Source organism: Salvelinus fontinalis, chromosome 3 (assembly GCF_029448725.1).
Source record: "Salvelinus fontinalis isolate EN_2023a chromosome 3, ASM2944872v1, whole genome shotgun sequence".
Taxonomy (NCBI): Eukaryota; Metazoa; Chordata; class Actinopteri; order Salmoniformes; family Salmonidae; genus Salvelinus; species Salvelinus fontinalis.
In genome coordinates, this window is record NC_074667.1 from 75,291,889 (window position 1) to 75,312,688 (window position 20,800).

Here is a 20,800-nt window from a genome sequence, read left to right on the forward strand (position 1 = left end):
TTTGTAATAATTATCCACTACTTACTTTGATTTACATGTTTCGAGTGTCTCGGATTTACGTTTACTATGTTACGTTTGAGTCTATGAGAACAGGCTGGCCATCCACATAGTATACTGTTTTTGTGGTATGTGGTGAATTTTCAAAACTCTTAGTACAAAAGTCCAAACTGGTAACACTTGTAACATGTATATTTTATTGTGCATTCATTTTGTTTGGAGACATCTTTCACCACACAACACCAAAATATACATGTACTGTGAAATACCATGAGAACAGTGATCACCAAAACACAACATAATGATATCTTCTCAATGACGTTGTCGAGGCAACCAGTTCATCCAATAGCAAAACATGCAACGTACATGTTTCAACATTGCCCTTTCAATGTATGCTAAAATACTGCAAATTACAGAACATTGTATTGTTTTCAAATCAGGCAATACACTTGCACAACTCATCAAAATTGACCCATCAAAAATGTTTATGTCTATCCCATTTGTGATCAAAGGTGTGATCATTGAAGACATCTTTCCAATTATTGATGCAACAAATAAATGTATTGTTTAGATATATATACAACATAAGGTTGGTGTATTGTAATCAAAAGAAAGGAATGAAATGAATGACAGAAACAGAACGTTCAGCAGACGCTAGTTAGCATCGAGTCTGGCTTGAGAATCTGGCCATTGGGTCTCATCAACATGGCAGTAAATGTCCTCATTTTTCATGTCCCCTTAGTGAAAAACCTTTTGGCACGGAGAATCCAAGCCTGACTTTGGTCTGGATTGATGTCATTGCATGCCTCATCCATGGCCTGAAGGAGAGTGGTACGCTCATGGGGATGGCGATCCTGTACCTTCCGCCTGTATTTTCATCATGTATTGTAATTTACAGTATTGTATTGTAATTATGTATTGTAGTTGTCCTGTGTGGCTAAGTTATTAAAAGCATGGAACTAGCAACCCCAGAGTGGTGGGTTCTATTCTCACTGAGGTAATATACAAAAATACTGTATGTGGACTCACTGTTGCCACTTTGGACAAAAACACCTGCTACGTAAATGGCACATATTATGCTATTACAGTACTGTATTGGCCAATGCAACTCTAGTGAAGCAGTGTGACCCCCCCCCCCCCCCCCCCATCAGAAAGACCAGAGCAACTTCATGTTTGATACATGTTTACTGTATAGCGGATGCATTCCATTCCGATCTCGTCAATATCAGATACAAAAACAAATCATAATAGTCCTAGTAGTTCATACATACAGTATCATATCATACTTTATATGTTTATCATTTACAAACATACATTTTCATTATGTAGTTCTCAAAATCTGTAGTAGACAAAACCAGTTTAAAATCCAGAGGTTTACCAAATGGTTATGTGATTATAAATTAAGAGCAGTCTTATTAAGTAATAGTCAAATGTATTTAACAAAAAAGAAGAAAATCCTAACCAAATAATGTGAGGATTACAATGTGAAAAGCAGTTAGTGGTGAAAAAGGGAATGGATGATTGTGTGTGTTGTACTTAGTCAATAGAAAATGTGCTTTGAGTTTTGAAACAACTGCCTTTTTGATGATCTGTTTGGAGCTTTGTACTAAGCGTTGGAAAATGTAACACATACTTGTGTAAATTGCACCTAAGCGATCGAAAAAAAACTATATTAGCAATTTTAAGCTAGTAAAATCTTTCACTTTGACGGTGAACATTTGTGGGGGAGGGGGAGGCTTTGAGGGACAGTTAATTGACATTGTTTTTTTTTCTTTAAAAACCAACTTATTTCGGCGTATAGCCCCCATTTGTGTATTTTTTGCTAATTACATTTCCTGTTCACTCTCACAGTACCATTAGCCCCTACAATGTCTCGTGATCTGAAGGAGGTACATCATCATGGTATACAGTAAGTATCCTCACTTGAAGACACAGGGTGGGATGAAGACAGCTGTGTAAGTGGTTGACTATGTACCTCCATAGAGACTGGCTGACAGGGTATGTTTTATTTCAGTCTTTCCTGGCTCCTGGTACAGAACAGCACAGCACATGGGAGTAGTCCTCCCTACCTCCCTGTCTCCTACCTCCCTCGTTCTGTCTGTCTGTTATTTCATAGCAGGGAGAGTTGGAGGGAAGATGATGCCGTTTTCCACTCATCAACTCACTCTGACTTGTTTTCCGATTTGTTAGCCACATAACACATTTCCATCCAAATGTATTAGTAGTGCGTAGTTCATACACTAAATACAAATGACTATTCGTGATTATTCATAATACAATGAGTTAGAATAAATCATTATGAAGTGTTGCTTCATCTTCTTTGTCCCAACACATGACTGTATCAAGTTTCAAGGTTTATTAATCATATGTATTTATCTCCAGGCTATGAACGTTCTGTTCCTTCAACCTGGAGATCAGGTTTAGAGGCTACGACTGCGGTCCCAAATGGCACCCCTTATTCCCTACATAGTGCACTAGAGAATAGGGTGCCATTTATGTTCACTGCTGTACTCACCAACTCTCTCCTCCACCATTTAAACTGACCCGGAGTTCTAAAGAAACCTGTTCTGGCTAAAGGTTGCACCATTTCCGCATAAATTGCTGAGTTTGTACAATTTGTTAAATTTTTCCTCTCATTTTAGTGTTATCGGAACTTTGTTCGTCTGACACATTGGTTTGCCCTGTTCCTATGAGTGTAATAAAGACTATTGAATTGTCACGCCCTGACCATAGATTGCTTTGTATGTTTATATGTTTTGGTTGGTCAGGGTGTGATGTGGGTGGGCATTCTATGTTGTATGTCTAGGTTGTCTATTTCTGTGTTTGGCCTAGTATGGTTCCCAATCAGAGGCAGGTGTCAGTCGTTGTCTCTGATTGGGAGCCATATTTAGGTAGCCTGTTTTCCTTTGTGTTTTGTGGGTGGTTGTATCCTGTGGTAGTGTTTTCACCATTCGGGACTGTTTCGGGTTGTTTGTACTTTTGTTTTTTTCGTTCAGTGTTCGTTTTGATTTATGAAATTATCATTATGATCATTATCATCGTCCTCTTCATCCTCGTCATTATCATCGTCCTCTCCGTCCTCGTCAGACGAAGAGGACGAAACCCGTTACATGAATGCTACCATAAACAGTCAAAAGTTTACTCATTCAAGGGCTTTTCCTTATTTTTACTCATTTCTACATTGTAGAATAATAGTGAGGATATCTAAACTATGAAATACCACATATGGAATCATGTAGTAACCAACATTTTTTAACAAATCTAAATATATTTTACATTTGAGATTCTTCAAAGTAGCCATCCTTTTCCTTGATGACAGCTTTGCACACGCTTGGCATTCTCTCAACCAGCTTCATGAGGTAGTCACCTGGAATGCATTTCAATTAACAGGTGTGCCTGGTTAAAAGTTAATTTGTGGAATTTCTTTCCTTCTTAATGCGTTTGAGCCAATCAGTTGTGTTGTGACAAGGTAGGGGTGGTATACAGAAGATAGCTCTATTCGGTAAAAGACCAAGTCCATATTATGGCAAGAACAGCTCAAATAAACAAAGAGAAATTACAGTCCATCATTACTTGAAGACATGAAGGTCAGTCATTCTGGAAAATATCAAGAACTTTGAAAGTTTCTTAACCTGTTGGGGATGGGGGCGCTGTTTAGACTATTTATGCTAATTGGGTAATTTTTGAAACGGCTTCCCACAAAATCCTTGACCGTACAATATGCATATTATTATTATTATTGGATAGAAAACAGTCTATAGTTTCTATAGGAGTTGAAATTTTGTCTCTAAGTGGAACAGAGCCCATTCTACAGCAATTTCCCTGACATGGATTCAGATTTCAGAAATGTTGGCCACTGTTCTGAAGTCAGTTAAAAGACCAGAAATCCTTACCGATAGACCATATGGGAAAAGACTTTCTTAATTTCAACTCCTATAGAAACTATAGACTGTTTTCTATCCAATAATAATAATAATATGCATATTGTACGATCAAGGATTTTGTGGGAAGCCGTTTCAAAAATTACCCAATTAGCATAAATAGTCTCAACAGCGCCCCCATCCTCAACAGGTTAAAGTGCAGTCGCAAAAACTATCAAGCGCTATGATGAAACTGGCTCTCATGAGGACTGCCACAAGAAAGAAAGACCCAAATCAAATGTTATTGGTCACATACACATGGTTAGCAGATGTTATTGCGAGTGTAGTGAAATGCTGAAGGACCCAGAGTTACCTCTGCTGCAGAGGATAAGTTTATTAGAGTTACCAGCCTCAGAAATTGCAGCCCAAATAAATGCTTCACAAAGTTCAAGTAACAGACACATCTCAACATCAACTGTTCAGAGGAGACTGCGTGAATCAGGCCTTCATGGTCAAATTGCTGCAAAGAAACCACTACTAAAGGACACCAATAATAAGAAGAAACTTGGTTGGGCCAAGAAACACGAGCAATGGACATTAGACCGGTGGAAATCTATACTTTGGTTTGATGAGTCCAAATTAGTGATTTTTGGTAGCAACCACCATGTCTTTGTGAGACACAGAGTAGGTGAACGTATGATCTCCGCATGTGTGGTTCCCACCGTGAAACATGGAGGAGGAGGTGTGATGGTGTGGGGGTGCTTTGCTGGTGACACTGTCTGTGATTTACTTAGAATTCAAGGCACACTTATCCAGCATGGCTACCACAGCATTCTGCAGCGATACAGTTGAGACTGTCATTTGTTTTTCAACAGGACAATGACCCAAAACACACCTCCAGGCTGTGTAAGGGCTATTTGCCCAAGAAGGAGAGTAATGGAGTGTTGGATCAGAAGACCTGGCCTCCACAATCACCCAAGCTCAACCCAATTGAGATGGTTTGGGATGAGTTGGACCGTAGAGTGAAGGAAAAGCAGTCAACAAGTGCCAAGAGTGTGCAAAGCTGTCATCAAGACAAAGGGTGGCTACTTTGAAGACTCTCAAATATAAAATATATTTTGATTTGTTTAACACTTGTTTTGTTACTACATGATTCCATATATGTTATTTCAAAGTTTTGATTTCTTCACTATTATTCTACAACGCAGAAAATAGCACAAATTAAGAAAAAACCCTGAATGAGTAGGTGTGTCCAAACTTTTGACTGGTACTGTACATCATTGCAACGTTTCAACCGGAGTTAACTTGGTGCAGTGATCTATTTTTCTCTGAGGATTTCTTTCCCCATGTGGAATTCCACCTGGGCGACGTGTTCAGTCTGGAGTTGGCAGCCACTAGTCAAGAGTCAGACTCTACCTGGCACTTTCTGAAATCCTTTGCACCCTGTAACTGGATAACTACTAGCTGTGTGTGTGTGTGTGTGTGTGTGTGTGTGTGTGTGTGTGTGTGTGTGTGTGTGTGTGTGTGTGTGTGTGTGTGTGTGTGTGTGTGTGTGTGTGTGTGTGTGTGTATTCACTACAGTTGAACTGTGTGGACCTGTTGTTTGTCCTTCTCCTAACCTTTAGAGTAACTTGCGGCAAATCTCGAAAGTATTCTTGTAATCTCGGACCATAAGACTAGGACAACATGATAACATGTCGTTTCCAGTGAGGTTATCTAATGGTCTAGCCTATACACTTTGTCGGCTATAGCATTAGCTCAAAAATCTACAAAATCTCATATTGATCAGCAAACACCTTGATTGAGGTTTTCAGACAGGAATGGGATTGAAGCATTTAAAATATATATATAAATCTAATTCTAATGAATGCAGAATATCGATCAACACAAGAACGTTTTCAACTTATGAAACATAAAGCAAATGAATTAAATAAAACATTTTGGATTGAAGCATAAAGTAACAGTAGGTCAATGCGGCGACATCATTAATGCTAATTACAGTTGAGGTTATTTAAATAGAACTTGTACTGCAGTTCGTAAAACACTTCAAAGTGGATGAAATTGCACCTTCAGGGGCATATTTCAGACATGTATTTTATAACATGAGTTATTGTCAGATGATTACTACTGAACTTGATGCGCAGTGTCACCCTTAATGTATCTGGCTGCAGCAAGCAGGTATTTTGAGGAAGTCACTCTTTACTGCTACAAACTGTAGGCTATAAATCAGCTGTACATGTCCTTGTTTTATCTTGTCTCAAGATGGTTTATGTAATCCACACGTACTTAAGTAATACACAGTTACACAGGAGCATGTTTTGCGGACATACTTTCTTTATTAAGGTTAAAGGTATAGTCCCAACCACTGTTGTCTTGAGGACTTCAGTCTTAGCTATCTGTTAAGCCCCCCCCCCCCCCCTCCCCCCACCTCGCATTCAGGAAATACAGGAAATGCTTCCAGGAAGATGTGACTCACTGTAGCGTCTTAGATTCCTGTTAGTTTCCTGTTAGCTTCCTGTTCTCACAAGCACCACTCTGTTAGGTGAACAACATCCTGTCATACACCTACTGTATTGTAGGCAGTTAACTAAATACTTTACCATCCACTGCACAGTTGTTTCTTTCCCAAATATGGGCAATGTTGTTATCAGGTTATCTGTGTCACCAGGGCTGGAATGACGAGTGATTGAATAAAACATTTATTGATTCCCATAGGGGAAATACATTGGATTTGATATGGAGTAAGATGATCACATTGAATGTGATGGTAAACATTGGTTAACACAGTATGTGATGGTTAACACAGTATTTCACACTGTCACACATTTCCAACAGCATGGATTTTTTTCATTGGAAATAAAGCTTTTAAGGCATGTAGTACTGCCAGTTCTTTATTGACCTCAGTAATGGGTGTGAGAAGTGGGCCACAGAACCTAATGGTCATGAAGAGAGTGCAATAGCAATGCACCCCTAATATTGCTCTCTTTATCTGTGGCCAGAGACTGCATTGTCTGCCAGGCCGAGAAGTAGCAGGGCAGGAGGGCGGTGTGTGGTCTGTGTGATCTGTCGGCCTTTGTGACTCGTCAGGCCCGATATAGCATCAGCTCAGTTACTCCTCTCGCTACATCCTGTTGTGAAGCAGCGCGTCTCGGCCTCGTCTGGCTGTCGCTCACGCATGGGGCTCTCTCTCTATCACACACTCAAACAGACACAGGCACATACACACCTCTGTGGACCCTGTGTGTGAAGAGCAAGCTGGATGTGAGACCCTTGTTTCCTGGGCTAGCAGAGGAGCAGACTAGATCTGAGTCTGTGTGACCTGGGCTATCTGAAGAACGGGCTGGATCTGGGCTAGCAGTGGCCCTCGGTGGGAAAGGAAACCGTTAACGTGACTCTGGGGAGCAAACCGGCTCAGGGGTCCCTCATGATGGGGTGTTGTCTGTTTGTGCATCAGAAGGTGAGTAAGAGGAGAGGTCTTATAGGTACCAACCCTGCTCTGGAGGATAGTTATAATGAGAGTCCTACCAGCGCTGCTCTGGAGGATAGTTATAGTGAGAGAGTCCTACCAACCCTGCTCTGGAGGAGAGTTATAGTGAGAGAGTTCTACCAACCCTGCTCTGGAGGATAGTTATAGTGAGAGAGTCCTACCAACCCTGCTCTGGAGGAGAGTTATAGTGAGAGTCCTACCAACCCTGCTCTGGAGGAGAGTTATAGTGAGAGTCCTACCAACCCTGCTCTGGAGGAGAGTTATAGTGAGAGTCCTACCAACCCTGCTCTGGAGGAAAGTTATAGTGAGAGAGTCCTACCAGCCCTGAAATTACCATGTCTTTTATATTTTTCTGTTTCAGCCTGCATTACAAGTTAAGCGATAGTTGAATTGCATAACCTGTTGGAAGCCAATAATCAGGCAATGTCAGTAGTACTTGATCCTGCTTAGCTAAGGGAATGCATAAACTGCCAAAATAATGATTGTCTAATAATGTGTAATATTCTTTATTCAATGTTGAACATCATCTGTAATGTTCTATTAGTAGGTTATGCAAAACAAAATGTGCATTGTCCAATCACACACTACGTACTACCTTTTAGGACAGACCTGTCACATATTAGTGAGATGAACAGGTCTTCACAACATCCTCTGGTCTGGAGGAAACAGAGGTAGTTTCACTGTATAGTCAAACAGAGAGCTAGTCACCATCTGTTGTGTCCCCATGCACTCAATGATCTGTATGATAAGGTGTGTGCGTGTGCGTGTGTGTGTGTGTGGGGGGGGGGGGGGGGGGGGGGTGGAAGACTCGTCACCTGTCACTCTTTACACAAAGTGTTACATGTTCCCTGGACCGGCTCCACCTGCTGTGCCTCTAGAGCAAAGACGTGCCTTAATGTGAACTAGGCTGAGTGAATATAAACTAGTGAAACGTTTTGACACTAAGCTAACACGTTCTTTATGTATGATTCTTTCTACGGGAATAATTTTTTAACATTTTTACCTGGTTTTGGTCTACAAGATGGAGGCTGGGGGTTATAGGGCTTGGGAAGTTGCACTGGAAAAGGGAAGGGGTGATGGAGAAGGGAAGGGGGTGATGATGGAGAAGGGAAGGGGGTGGTGATGGAGAAGGGAAGGGGGTGGTGATGGACAAGGGAAGGGGGTGGTGATGGACAAGGGAAGGGGGTGGTGATGGACAAGGGAAGGGGGTGGTGATGGACAAGGGAAGGGGGTGGTGATGGACAAGGGAAGGGGGTGGTGATGGACAAGGGAAGGGGGTGGTGATAGAGAAGGGAAGCGGGTGGTGATGGAGAAGGGCAGGGGGTTGGTGATAGAGAAGGGAAGGGGGTGGTGATGGACAAGGGAAGGGGGTGGTGATGGACAAGGGAAGGGAGTGGTGATAGAGAAGGGAAGCGGGTGGTGATGGAGAAGGGAAGGGGGTGGTGATGGAGAAGGGAAGGGGGTGGTGATGGAGAAGGGAAGGGGGTGGTGATGGAGAAGGGAAGCGGGTGGTGATGGAGAAGGGAAGGGGGTGGTGATGGAGAAGGGAAGGGGGTGGTGATGGAGAAGGGAAGGGGGTGGTGATGGAGAAGGGAAGGGGGTGGTGATGGAGAAGGGAAGGGGGTGGTGATGGAGAAGGGCAGGGGGTGGTGATGGAGAAGGGAAGGGGTTGGTGATAGAGAAGGGAAGGGGTGGTGATGGAGAAGGGAAGGGGTTGGTGATGGAGAAGGGCAGGGGTTGGTGATGGAGAAGGGAAGTGGGGTGGTGATGGAGAAGGGCAGGGGGTGGTGATGGAGAAGGGAAGGGGGTGGTGATGGAGAAGGGCAGGGGGTAGTGATGGAGAAGGGAAGGGGTTGGTGATGGAGAAGGGCAGGGGGTGGTGATGGAGAAGGGCAGGGGGTGGTGATGGAGAAGGGCAGGGGGTGGTGATGGAGAAGGGAAGGGGGTGGTGATGGAGAAGGGCAGGGGGTGGTGATGGAGAAGGGAAGGGGGTGGTGATGGAGAAGGGCAGGGGGTGGTGATGGAGAAGGGAAGGGGTTGGTGATGGAGAAGGGCAGGGGGTGGTGATGGAGAAGGGAAGGGAAGGGGTTGGTGATGGAGAAGGGCAGGGGGTTGTGATGGAGAAGGGAAGGGGGTGGTGATGGAGAAGGGAAGGGGGTGGTGATGGAGAAGGGCAGGGGTGGTGATGGAGAAGGGAAGGGGGTGGTGATGGAGAAGGGCAGGGGGTGGTGATGGAGAAGGGAAGGGGGTGGTGATGGAGAAGGGCAGGGGGTGGTGATGGAGAAGGGAAGGGGGTGGTGATGGAGAAGGGCAGGGGGTGGTGATGGAGAAGGGAAGGGGGTGGTGATGGAGAAGGGCAGGGGGTGGTGATGGAGAAGGGCAGGGGGTGGTGATGGAGAAGGGAAGGGGGTGGTGATGGAGAAGGGCAGGGGGTGGTGATGGAGAAGGGAAGGGGGTGGTGATGGAGAAGGGAAGGGGGTGGTGATGGAGAAGGGCAGGGGGTGGTGATGGAGAAGGGCAGGGGGTGGTGATGGAGAAGGGAAGGGGGTGGTGATGGAGAAGGGCAGGGGTGGTGATGGAGAAGGGCAGGGGGTGGTGATGGAGAAGGGAAGGGGGTGGTGATGGAAATGGTGACAAGGGGTGTTGCTGCTGAGTTGTTGACTCCAGGCTTCATCATACTATCCATGTCAGAATGTCTCTGTAAACTAACTGTATACATACCAATATCTTCAATAATGATCTGTCACTCAAATGTTAATGAAGAAATGTTAATTGTAAGATAAAGCTCTCTGTAAAGTTTCACTATTAATTGGAAGTGAATCTTTCAGTTCCATGAACTATGACTGGATTCCTTTCAGTCGAACCAGTTGTGTTTCTCTGAATGCTTAATAAGATTTCAAATAATGATGACCTAGAGTAGTCAGTTTCCCGGAAGACGTTTCCTCCAGAAACTACGGTAGAACTAAGGGCGCCAGTCATTTCCTGTTAAGAAAAGGTTTTTCATCATGTGTAACATACATTCTCACTCATCATTATTCACGATCCATTCAGGACTATCCGTAACCATGGTAGCATCCACATTAATGTAGAGGTGTTTAGAAACATATTCTATTGTTTTTTACAATAAAAGTGACTCCAAAATTAAATCAATTTCTATTGGGCACAAAATAATCGGAAACACAACCAAAACAAACAGCAAATGCATCCAACAAGTTTGTAGAGTCACAAGCCTGATGTAATCATTGCGCGCTAGGAACATGGGACCAAATGCTACATTTTGACTACTTTAATACACATGAAATTGTCCCAATACTTTTGGTCCCCTAAAATGGGGGACTACGTACAAAAAGTGCCGTAATTTTTGACTGAACTAACCTCATAGTCATTGTATCATTTCAAATCCAAAGTGCTGGATGACAGAGCCAAAACAACAACAAAATGATCACGGTCCCAATACTTTTGGAGCCCACTGTAAAGTGGTCAGATACGTCTGTGCTACCAAGACTATTTGCATAAGGCTTCCATACAGTATGTAACACGCTCCAAACAACACACCTGTCTGCGTTGTGCTCCATGTTCCCCATTGTTCAGCTGGAGAAGATCCGTTGGACTGTGTTGTAATGTTCTGTTTAAAGTAGGAAGGATGTGTCATTAGTGTGTTCAGCTCAGCTCCAGACAATGTGTGTGCGTCTGTGGAGACGTTGTGGAGACAATACACAAGCTTTGTGGAGACATTTTTGTGCAGACAAACTCCGTTGTTTCAGGCCAAATATACATCAGTTGTACAACCTGAGTGTGTACCGTGTTGTACTGAGTTCACATACATAATTAATCTTTCTCTCTGTGCTTCCTGTGTTCCATTACATACATTGTTCAACTGCTCTCCCTGACCTCAGAGAAGCCCTGGTAGCCAAGCTGGAGAACACTTGTTGTCATGGAAATGAAACTGTTATAGGGCAACAATAATAACACACTACAGCCTGTGAAGAATACAATGCCAAGTAGAAGGAAACAGCGGATGGAATCCATTTAGACTAACTGCTGCTAGGCCTGTAAATATAGTAGCCTAGTTTATCTACTAAAATGCTTGGGGTAGAGCCAACTATTAAGTGCACCAGTGATTGGCTTACTGTATGCTGGATTTCTGTTAGCCTTAGGCACATGCATGTTTCATTCCTATCGAAACTCTGAATCGGAGTATGAAAAATATAGAAAGAGGCTGTACCTCTTCTTCTCACTGGCCTCATAGCCTCCATATAGAAAGAGGCTGTACCTCTTCTTCTCTCTGGCCTCATAGCCTCCATATAGAAAGAGGCTGTACCTCTTCTTCTCTCTGGCCTCATAGCCTCCATATAGGAAGAGGCTGTACCTCTTCTTCTCACTGGCCTCATAGCCTCCATATAGGAAGAGGCTGTACCTCTTCTTCTCACTGGCCTCATAGCCTCCATATAGAAAGAGGCTGTACCTCTTCTTCTCACTGGCCTCATAGCCTCCATATAGAAAGAGGCTGTACCTCTTCTTCTCACTGGCCTCATAGCCTCCACATAGAAAGAGGCTGTACCTCTTCTTCTCTCTGGCCTCATAGCCTCCATATAGAAAGAGGCTGTACCTCTTCTTCTCACTGGCCTCATAGCCTCCACATAGAAAGAGGCTGTACCTCTTCTTCTCTCTGGCCTCATAGCCTCCATATAGAAAGAGGCTGTACCTCTTCTTCTCACTGGCCTCATAGCCTCCACACCTTCATTTAACCTTTATCAATCATGAAAGACCCTAAAGGTTAGAAACCTCTTTTGGTTTTCACAGGTCAACCTGCAGCTTAGCAACCGTGGGAGGTAGTAAATTACTTTCATTCAGTTGCTCTCATGTTACTTAACTTCAATGTTCTCCCTAAAACTCACCCTTTGTGTTGTTATTGTGTGTTTACAGAAGAAGAGGAAACAGATGAGGGATGTGGACTCTCTCAGCCTGTGCAGCCTGGACATCAACGTGAGTACAGATTCATCTCAGAACACTGGCTTTGTCTTCGCCCCTCCTTTCCACTCTATCGCTATCTCTCTGACATGAACTTGTTAGGACCATCTTAACCACCATCTTTGACTTATGGTCCCTCAGTTCTTTCCTTTGTACGGTAGCTGCCCAGCTCCCGTCTCTCCTCCCCTTACCGATAAGTGATATTCTAAATTGGTGATAATGGGTGATTGAACAACACTGTTCAGGAGGGAGAACTCTCTGTCTCTCCCCCAACCCCCCCTCTCTTTCTCTCTCTCCCTCTCTCTCTCTCTTTCTCTCTCTCTCTTTTTCTCTATGATCTGTGTGATGCAGACAACAACTTGCTTTTCTCTCTGGTCATTACGAGACTCTCTGCTTCCCTAAAGGTCAGGCCATTTCCAGGCCTATTTCTATCTCCTAAGGTCCGTGCTACCTAGACCCTTTAGGGAATACAGAAGTAATAGCTGGGTATTTATAAAAACCGACGGTCAACATTTTGTTCTCCTTGGTTGGGCCAATGCTAAAATGCTGAAGTACGGTACAATGCTATTGGCGCTTTGGCTGTTTTGACATGGACATTAATTGGCAGCCAAGTCCAAATTCTTAGCTAACAGCATACAACCACAACAACAACGTCAATTGCTCCAGAGCTGTACTTTCAAAGACAAGACTGAAGAAACCTTGACCCTCCAGACAGTGTGTAGCTCAGTCAAAGAACAAAATAGTTTTGGGTGGTGTCAGGAAAAAATGCTTCACGGTATCAGTGATAAGTTACAGTACAGTATATGCCTTGAACTTGTGTTGGCTGTTTCCACAGAATACATTGAGCGTGTCCAAACACAAAACCAACCATGTGGAATCTGCTTCAACGTGTGTTTCTACTTAGCTCCTCTTTAAAGTGTAGAGGCAGCAGATCTGGGTGATAATGGAAGCTGTGAGTGTATCTGGGTGGGGTGTCAGTTGATTGACAGGTCCAGAACTGGCGAAGACAGATGAATGAGGTCAGATGTGAGGTGGAACTGATGTGTTTGAATGCAGAGCATTGTGATTTTACTGTCTTTGTCCGACCATTGTTTTTAAAACAGCACTCCTCCCTTTACAACCTGAGTTATATCATTTTAAAACGGTAAAGTCAGACAGAAATAGGAAACATTTCTCCATGGAATGAATTGTTTATTTTTAGATACAAACGGTTTCTAATAGATCCAATCTATTTTTGGATTATCTTGTAAACACTTCATTGTGTTATTATCTTTAGCTATAGACAGTCAAACTTGTTTTCATTATTCTAGTCAACACATTCCTTACCTACAGTACCTACTATTATTAAGGTTTTATTTTTGAATTCATACATTTTTATTCAAGAGCACATCAATGATAGGTACTAAACTATTATTGTAGGAGTTACGGCCAGGCCATGTCATGTGTAATGTCATCTAGCCCCGTGTTAGTTTGACTGGAGTCCATGCCAAGCAGAGTGCAGGACCAGGCAGGACCGGGAAAGACCGGGCAGGACCAGAGCTTGAGCCAGGGCAGGGCTAGATCTAGGACCAGTACTACAGCCAGGGGTAAGGGGAGGGAGGTGATGTGGTGCCACGTGCCTGTTTGGCCTGTATTCAGCAGTGTGACTGACTGACTGGCCTGGTCGGCTCACACAATGGCCCGGTCTCGTATCGACAAGGCTCCGCTGGCAGGGGACCACTGGGAAAGGAGGCCAACTATTGTTTCCCACTGCTGTTCCTTCTGCTGAGGAACCTATTGATCGCTATCAGGCGACTCAACGGTAAATCTGCAATAACAACAACATGCTGTGGATTGTCGTAATAGGCTGTACACTCGTTAACGATAGCAGGGCCAGATGGGATGTGTGCACTGCTGGAGCTAGGAACACAAGCATTTCGCAACACTCGCAATAACATCTGCTAAATATGTGTAATACAATTTGATTTGATGCTTCTAAACCAAAGCGACGTGTATTCCACATAGGACGCTCCTCTCTATTTATAGGAGTCTATATATTGTAACAAAAAATGATGTTGATTAAATGGATAAGCTTGATGCTTCCCCGAATTGATGCTTCCCCGAATTGATGCTTCCCCGAATTGATGCTTCCCCGAATTGATGCTTCCCCGAATTGATGCAACAGGTAGATCTTTGCTACAAACTTTATTTGCAGGGTTCAACAACAGCACATGTCAGTGATCTTGTTCTGTAGATCTGTGTATTCCAGATCATAGCTAGATATGTGAAAGGTATTCAACCACTCTTTGAGGAAAATGGCAAATGTCTTAGTTGTTGATTTGACCCTAATCTTGTTCTGCCACACTACCAAGTCTGGTTTTCACTCAGCTGTTGGAATGAACGTGAGACAGCCAGAAATCAAGGTTCATCTGGGGGCCACCTGTAGTAACAACTCAGCACAATTTAGTATTCTGTCTAAATCTGTCTAATCCAGCATGAGAATAGTTTCATCTGGATTTGAGGACTAATACATTAATGGCATTGATTCTTGGAACTGGCTGCCCACTCACCACAGGACACAACAAGACTAATGAGACGATTAAAGTATTCAATCAGGACCAAATACAATCCCTTTATTCTGAGCTAAACATGGCATCTTAAAGGGAAACGTCATATTCATCATCTCCAGCACCACAACATCAACATACAGTATGTGAAAAATGGCGTGTTTATGTGTTCTGTAGTAAAAAAGATAGAGGACGATAAGTGTTTCCAATGACATCGTCAAACAATTAGTAGTCAATTAGTAGGCATTGGCTCCTCATAAATGGTTAAAATCACATGAAGCACACAGATGATGTCATTGGAAACATTTCTCCCTCTATCTTCTTTACTACAAAATATATAAACGTGCCATTTTCACATATACTACATGACCAAAAGTATATGGACACCTGCTCGTCGAACATCTCATTCCAAAATCCTGGGTATTAATATGGAGTTGGTGCCCCCTTTGCTGCTATAACAGCCTCCACTCTTCTGGGAAGGCTTTCCACTAGATGTTGGAACATTGCTGCAGGGACTTTCTTCCATTCATCCACAAGAGCATTAGTGAGGTTGGGGACTGATGTTGACCAATTAGGCCTGGGGTTGAGGTATTGGTAAGGGCTTTGTGCAGGCCAGTCAAGTTCTTCAACACCGATCTCAACAAACCATTTCTGTATGGACCTTGCTTTGTGCATGGGGGCATTGTCATGCTGAAACAGGAAAGGGCCTTTCACAAACTATTACCACAAAGTTTGAAGCACAGAATTGTCTAGAATGTCATTGGAACTAAGGAGCCTAGTTCGAACCATGAAAAACAACCACAGACCATTATTCCACTATTCATTGGGACAGGTAGCGTTCGCCTGGCATCCGGCAAACCCATACATGTCCGTCAGACTGCCAGATGGTGAAGCGTAATTCATCACTCCAGAGAACGCGTTTCCACTGCCCCAGAGTCCAATGGCGGTGCGCTTTACACCACTCCAGTCGATGGTTGGGATTGCGCATGGTGATCTTAGGCTTGTGTGCGGCTGCTCGGCCATGGAAACCCATTTCATGAAGCTCCCAATTAACAGTTATTGTGCTGACGTTGCTTCCAGAGGCAGTTTGGAACTAGGTAGTGAGTGTTGCAACCGAGGACAGACGACTTTTACTCACTTCAGCACTCGGCGGGCCCGTTCTGTGAGCTTGTGTGGCTGAGCCGTTGTTGCTCTTAGATGTTTCCACTTCACAATAACAGCACTTACAGTTGACCAGGGCAGTTATCAAGTTTATTTATCTACCTGTGTGTGTGTGTGTGTGTGTGTGTGTGTGTGTGTGTGTGTGTGTGTGTGTGTGTGTGTGTGTGTGTGTGTGTGTGTGTGTGTGTGTGTGTGTGTGTGTGTGTGTGTGTGTGTGTGTGTGTGTGTGTGTGTGTGTGTGTATATATGTATATATATATATATATATATTGGGCTGGATACAGGAGTGCAGAGAGCGGAATATTTAACAGGACAGAGAGGAATAAACAAACCACAACAGCCTTCAACTGTCTAGACCATTTTACACTAACACTCTCTGCCATTAACTGTCTAGACAATTTTACACTAACACTCTCTATCATTAACTGTCTAGACCATTTTACACTAACACTCTCTATCATCAACTGTCTAGACCATTTTACACTAACACTCTCTATCATCAACTGTCTAGACCATTTTACACTAACACTCTCTGCCATTAACTGTCTAGACCATTTTACACTAACACTCTCTGCCATTAACTGTCTAGACCATTTTACACTAACACTCTCTGTTATTAACTGTCATCAGTAGTCCTAGACCATTTTACACTAACACTCTCTGTTATTAACTGTCATCAGTAGTCCTAGACCATTTTACACTAACACTCTCTGTTATTAACTGTCATCAGTAGTCCTAGACCATTTTACACTAACACTCTCTGTTATTAACTGTCATCAGTAGTCCTAGACCATTTTACACTAACACTCTCTGTTATTAACTGTCATCAGTAGTCCTAGACCATTTTACACTAACACTCTCTGTTATTAACTGTCATCAGTAGTCCTAGACCATTTTACACTAACACTCTCTGTTATTAACTGTCATCAGTAGTCCTAGACCATTTTACACTAACACTCTCTGCCATTAACTGTGCCATAGTGTATACTCTATCCAAGTTGGCCCAAGCCCTCTGTAACAGACTCCCTTGGTATCACGTAAAATTACACAACACCTCACTAAATGTAAACAAAACTTCAGCCCAACAAGTGGCAGAGCACAGACATGATCTCCTACTTGGATTAAATAGAGATTTGTATGCAATATTTTGGTTCTAGGTAAAACCCTTTTCGGTTCCAAGTAGAACCGTTTTGAGTTCCATATACTGTAGAACCCTCTCCAAAAGGGTTCTACTGGGAACCAAAAGGGTTGTACCTGGAACCAAAAAGGGTTCTTCAAAGGGTTATCTCATGGGGACAGCCAAATAACTCTATTAATAATCATTTTAAAAAGGGAACAAAACATCAGAGAACATTGCTCATCTCCATATGTGCTGTTAGAACCAGAGTCAGTAATAAACATTACAGTACAACAGCTTTCAGTTTTCGCTGACTAACACTCTCACATCACTGTCACTACAGCAGTGTGTCGGAATATTCTTTAACAATGATGTGACACGTCACTGTCACTGTAGCAAGGGCCTTTCTAGAGAGAAGGCAGGAAAAGGTAGTCATTATTATGCATTGCAGTCCCCCAGTATGTTTGTCATGTTTTTATCGGGACAGACAACAATTGGCATCTGTTGTCTCCTGTCTAGTCATGTTTGTTTGAATTCAATATGAGCTCGATTGGTTTTTCACTTTGCATTTGCGTCAGCAGCTTCAATTGTATGGGATGAGCCATTCACTCTTGTGAGAAAATAGACAGCCTCTGATAGACGGCCTCTGCAGCTTTGTAATACAGAAGATGCCTTGATTATTTATTAATTCATTCTTCTATCCATTAACCCATTCATTCACTCACTCACTCACTCACTCACTCACTCACTCACTCACTCAGTCAGTCAGTCAGTCAGTCAGTCAGTCAGTCAGTCAGTCAGTCAGTCAGTCAGTCAGTCAGTCCAGTCAGTCAGTCCAGTCAGTCCAGTCAGTCCAGTCAGTCCAGTCAGTCCAGTCAGTCAGTCAGTCAGTCAGTCAGTCAGTCAACAAAGAGCAGTTGTGGATATGATACAGACAAACAGAAACAAACACCAGAACACAGACATGCATTCTGATCCCATAACATATGATTGTGTCAGAGCTATGGCTAACTGAGTAGTGGTCAACTGGCCCAACCAGGTTTATGGCTAACAGGTCACATCCTCAGTCTCTCATGAAGAGCTAAGCTTTCATCATATCCTGCATATTGTTCAGTGGAAGATGTGTCAGATCTGTATCTGATGTTTGTGGTGGGGTCAGAGGACTCAGAACCGTCTCTGTGGTGATGATCCCACACGTGGCACTATTTCCTCTGAACTAACTCAGATAGATACAGCAGGCAAATAGTCAACATTTCCCAGGTTTCTCTTGGTCAAACAGACCAGGTTCTTTCTGAACCCTGGCAAAGCGAGGCTAATAAACATTGTTCAGAGATTTTTAAAAACAAACAAGTGAAAACTGTGAACAATGTGCTTGCGTCTGTGAGCTGGGGATAAAATATATCCATGTCAATTCCTTTTTGCCTGGAAATGCCTCTTGAAAATGTAACAGACTGAAGTAAAAACAACAAGCCAAAACAATGGCCTTAAAACCAACTCAGTGGAGACTTGAGAATGGACCCCTTAAGACAAACATCGGTCCGTGTTTTGCCCCAGCAACGTCCTGCCAGGACTGACAAGTGAAGTGATCAATCAGTGTGTGTGTGTGTCTGTCTGTCTGTCTGTCTGTCTGTCTGTCTGTTTGTTATAGGCCAGTGTTAGGGCTGTAGCCTGTTTGTCAGAGGGTCACCAGTATATTTCAGGACAGGTGAGTCAGGGGTTTACCTTCCTGTGTTCCTCGGGCCAGAGAATAGAGACCACTGCTCTATCCTGGCGGACAGGAAGCCTGACATCAGTTGGCATTGTATAAATAACCTTGCCATGGGCTCTACCCCCTTCTCTTCCTACAATGCAGCCTAATATAGTCCTGAAGACATGGTTCAGGCTGGTTTGTAGTATTGCAGGTACTACTTAGGTACATAACACTGAGCTGCAGTGAACCAAATAATTTGTCAATTAGATGTAGTTCATGTCTGGCATGGATATTATTCACAATATGCACCCAATAAAAAAAACACAGCACATGGACAGTGGGATTATTACGTGGTCATTGGATAGTTGTTCTATGTAGAGAATTTGTTGATAGATTCACATAACCATCAGCAGTCCTAAAGGACACAGTTGTCAGTAGTCCTAGAGGACTGTCAGAGTCGTGTGTATAGGTGGCAGGGAAGTCAGGCGCAGGAGAGTTAAACGGAGTTTAAATGGAGACTTTTAATAAATGTTCACTTAACATGCTCCAAACACGAAAATGTACATACATAAAATAAACATGGGTACGAGGACCCGTCGCGCACCTATACACCAAGAAACAACACTTGACATAAAACAATCTCTGACAAACACATGAGGGGAAACAGAGGGTTAAATACACAAGAGGTAATGGATGGGATTGAAAACAGGTGTGTGGGAAGACAAGACAAAACCAATGGAAAATGAAAAATGGATCGACGATGGCTAGAAGACCGGTGACGTCGACCGCCGAACACCGCCCGAACAAGGAGAGGCAACGACTTCGGCAGAAGTCGTGACAAGGACACAGTTATCAGTAGTCCTAGAGGACACAGTTATCAGTTGTCCTAGAGGACACAGTTATCAGTTGTCCTAGAGGACACAGTTATCAGTAGTCCTAGAGGACACAGTTATCAGTTGTCCTAGAGGACACAGTTATCAGTTGTCCTAGAGGACACAGTTATCAGTTGTCCTAGAGGACACAGTTATCAGTTGTCCTAGAGGACACAGTTATCAGTTGTCCTAGAGGACACAGTTATCAGTTGTCCTAGAATACAGTTATAAGTAGTCCTAGAAGACACAGTTATCAGTAGTCCTAGAAGACAGTTATCAGTAGTCCTAGAAGACAGTTATCAGTAGTCCTAGAAGACAGTTATCAGTTGTCCTAGAGGACACAACTAGCAATAGCTGGGGCCTCTTTCCTGTTGACTGTCTGTATGGGGGGTCCTGTTAAGGGAACTCCTCAGTGAGGGCGAGAGACCCGAGAGGGAGAGAGATAGAGAGGGGGAAGAGAGAGAGGGGAGGGAGGTGAGGGGGTCTGTAGGTACTCAGGTCATGTACAGGGTTGTGTGCTGTAGCTACAACATGGAAGAAAACTGAGCAAAACGGGGAGTGATCACCTGAACTGTTCCCGTCAAAAAAATTATGAATTAAGAAATGTTCCGTTGCTATTGTGTAACACAACCTGGTATGATCTGTCAGCCAGCTGTGCGTTTAGCTCAACCCTGGGTTAGCTGGCTAACTAGCTGTTTCGGGGGAGGCCAGCTGTGCGTTTAGGTCAACCCTGGGTTAGCTGGCTAACTAGCTGTTTCGGGGGAGGCCAGCTGTGCGTTTAGGTCAACCCTGGGTTAGCTGGCTAACTAGCTGTTTCGGGGGAGGCCAGCTGTGTGTTTAGGTCAACCCTGGGTTAGCTGGCTGACTAGCTGTTTCGGGGGAGACCAGCTGTATGCTTCTACCTATCTGGTCTCTGGTGATTTGCCGGGAAATTGAAGGTTATAAAAGCAGAGTGCCAGGCAAACAGCATTCCTGGGCCTGCATAGCGTGCGAGAACTGTGTGTGTGTGTTGCTCATCTTGCCCCAGGGGATCAGACTGCTAGTTCTCCACAGTGAAAACACTGACTGAGGCCTGTTACAGCAGGAGGTTGTTCATCAT

The 20,800-nt window shown here is 43.6% G+C and overlaps 1 protein-coding gene across 2 annotated transcripts in view; it reads left to right on the forward strand.

The window, feature by feature from the left end:
- The window catches only part of arhgef3 (Rho guanine nucleotide exchange factor (GEF) 3), a 104,660-nt gene that overhangs the window by 35,468 nt on the left and 48,392 nt on the right, over positions 1–20,800 (forward strand). The window contains exons 1-2 of one of the 2 annotated variants that reach the window (XM_055918029.1): positions 7,006–7,314; positions 12,271–12,330. In XM_055918029.1, the coding sequence (XP_055774004.1) occupies positions 7,282–7,314; positions 12,271–12,330 (93 nt within the window). In that variant the 5' untranslated portion in view covers positions 7,006–7,281. Of the gene's footprint in view, positions 1–7,005; positions 7,315–12,270; positions 12,331–20,800 lie in introns of those variants that run through there. The other variant, XM_055918027.1, reaches the window with a different exon arrangement.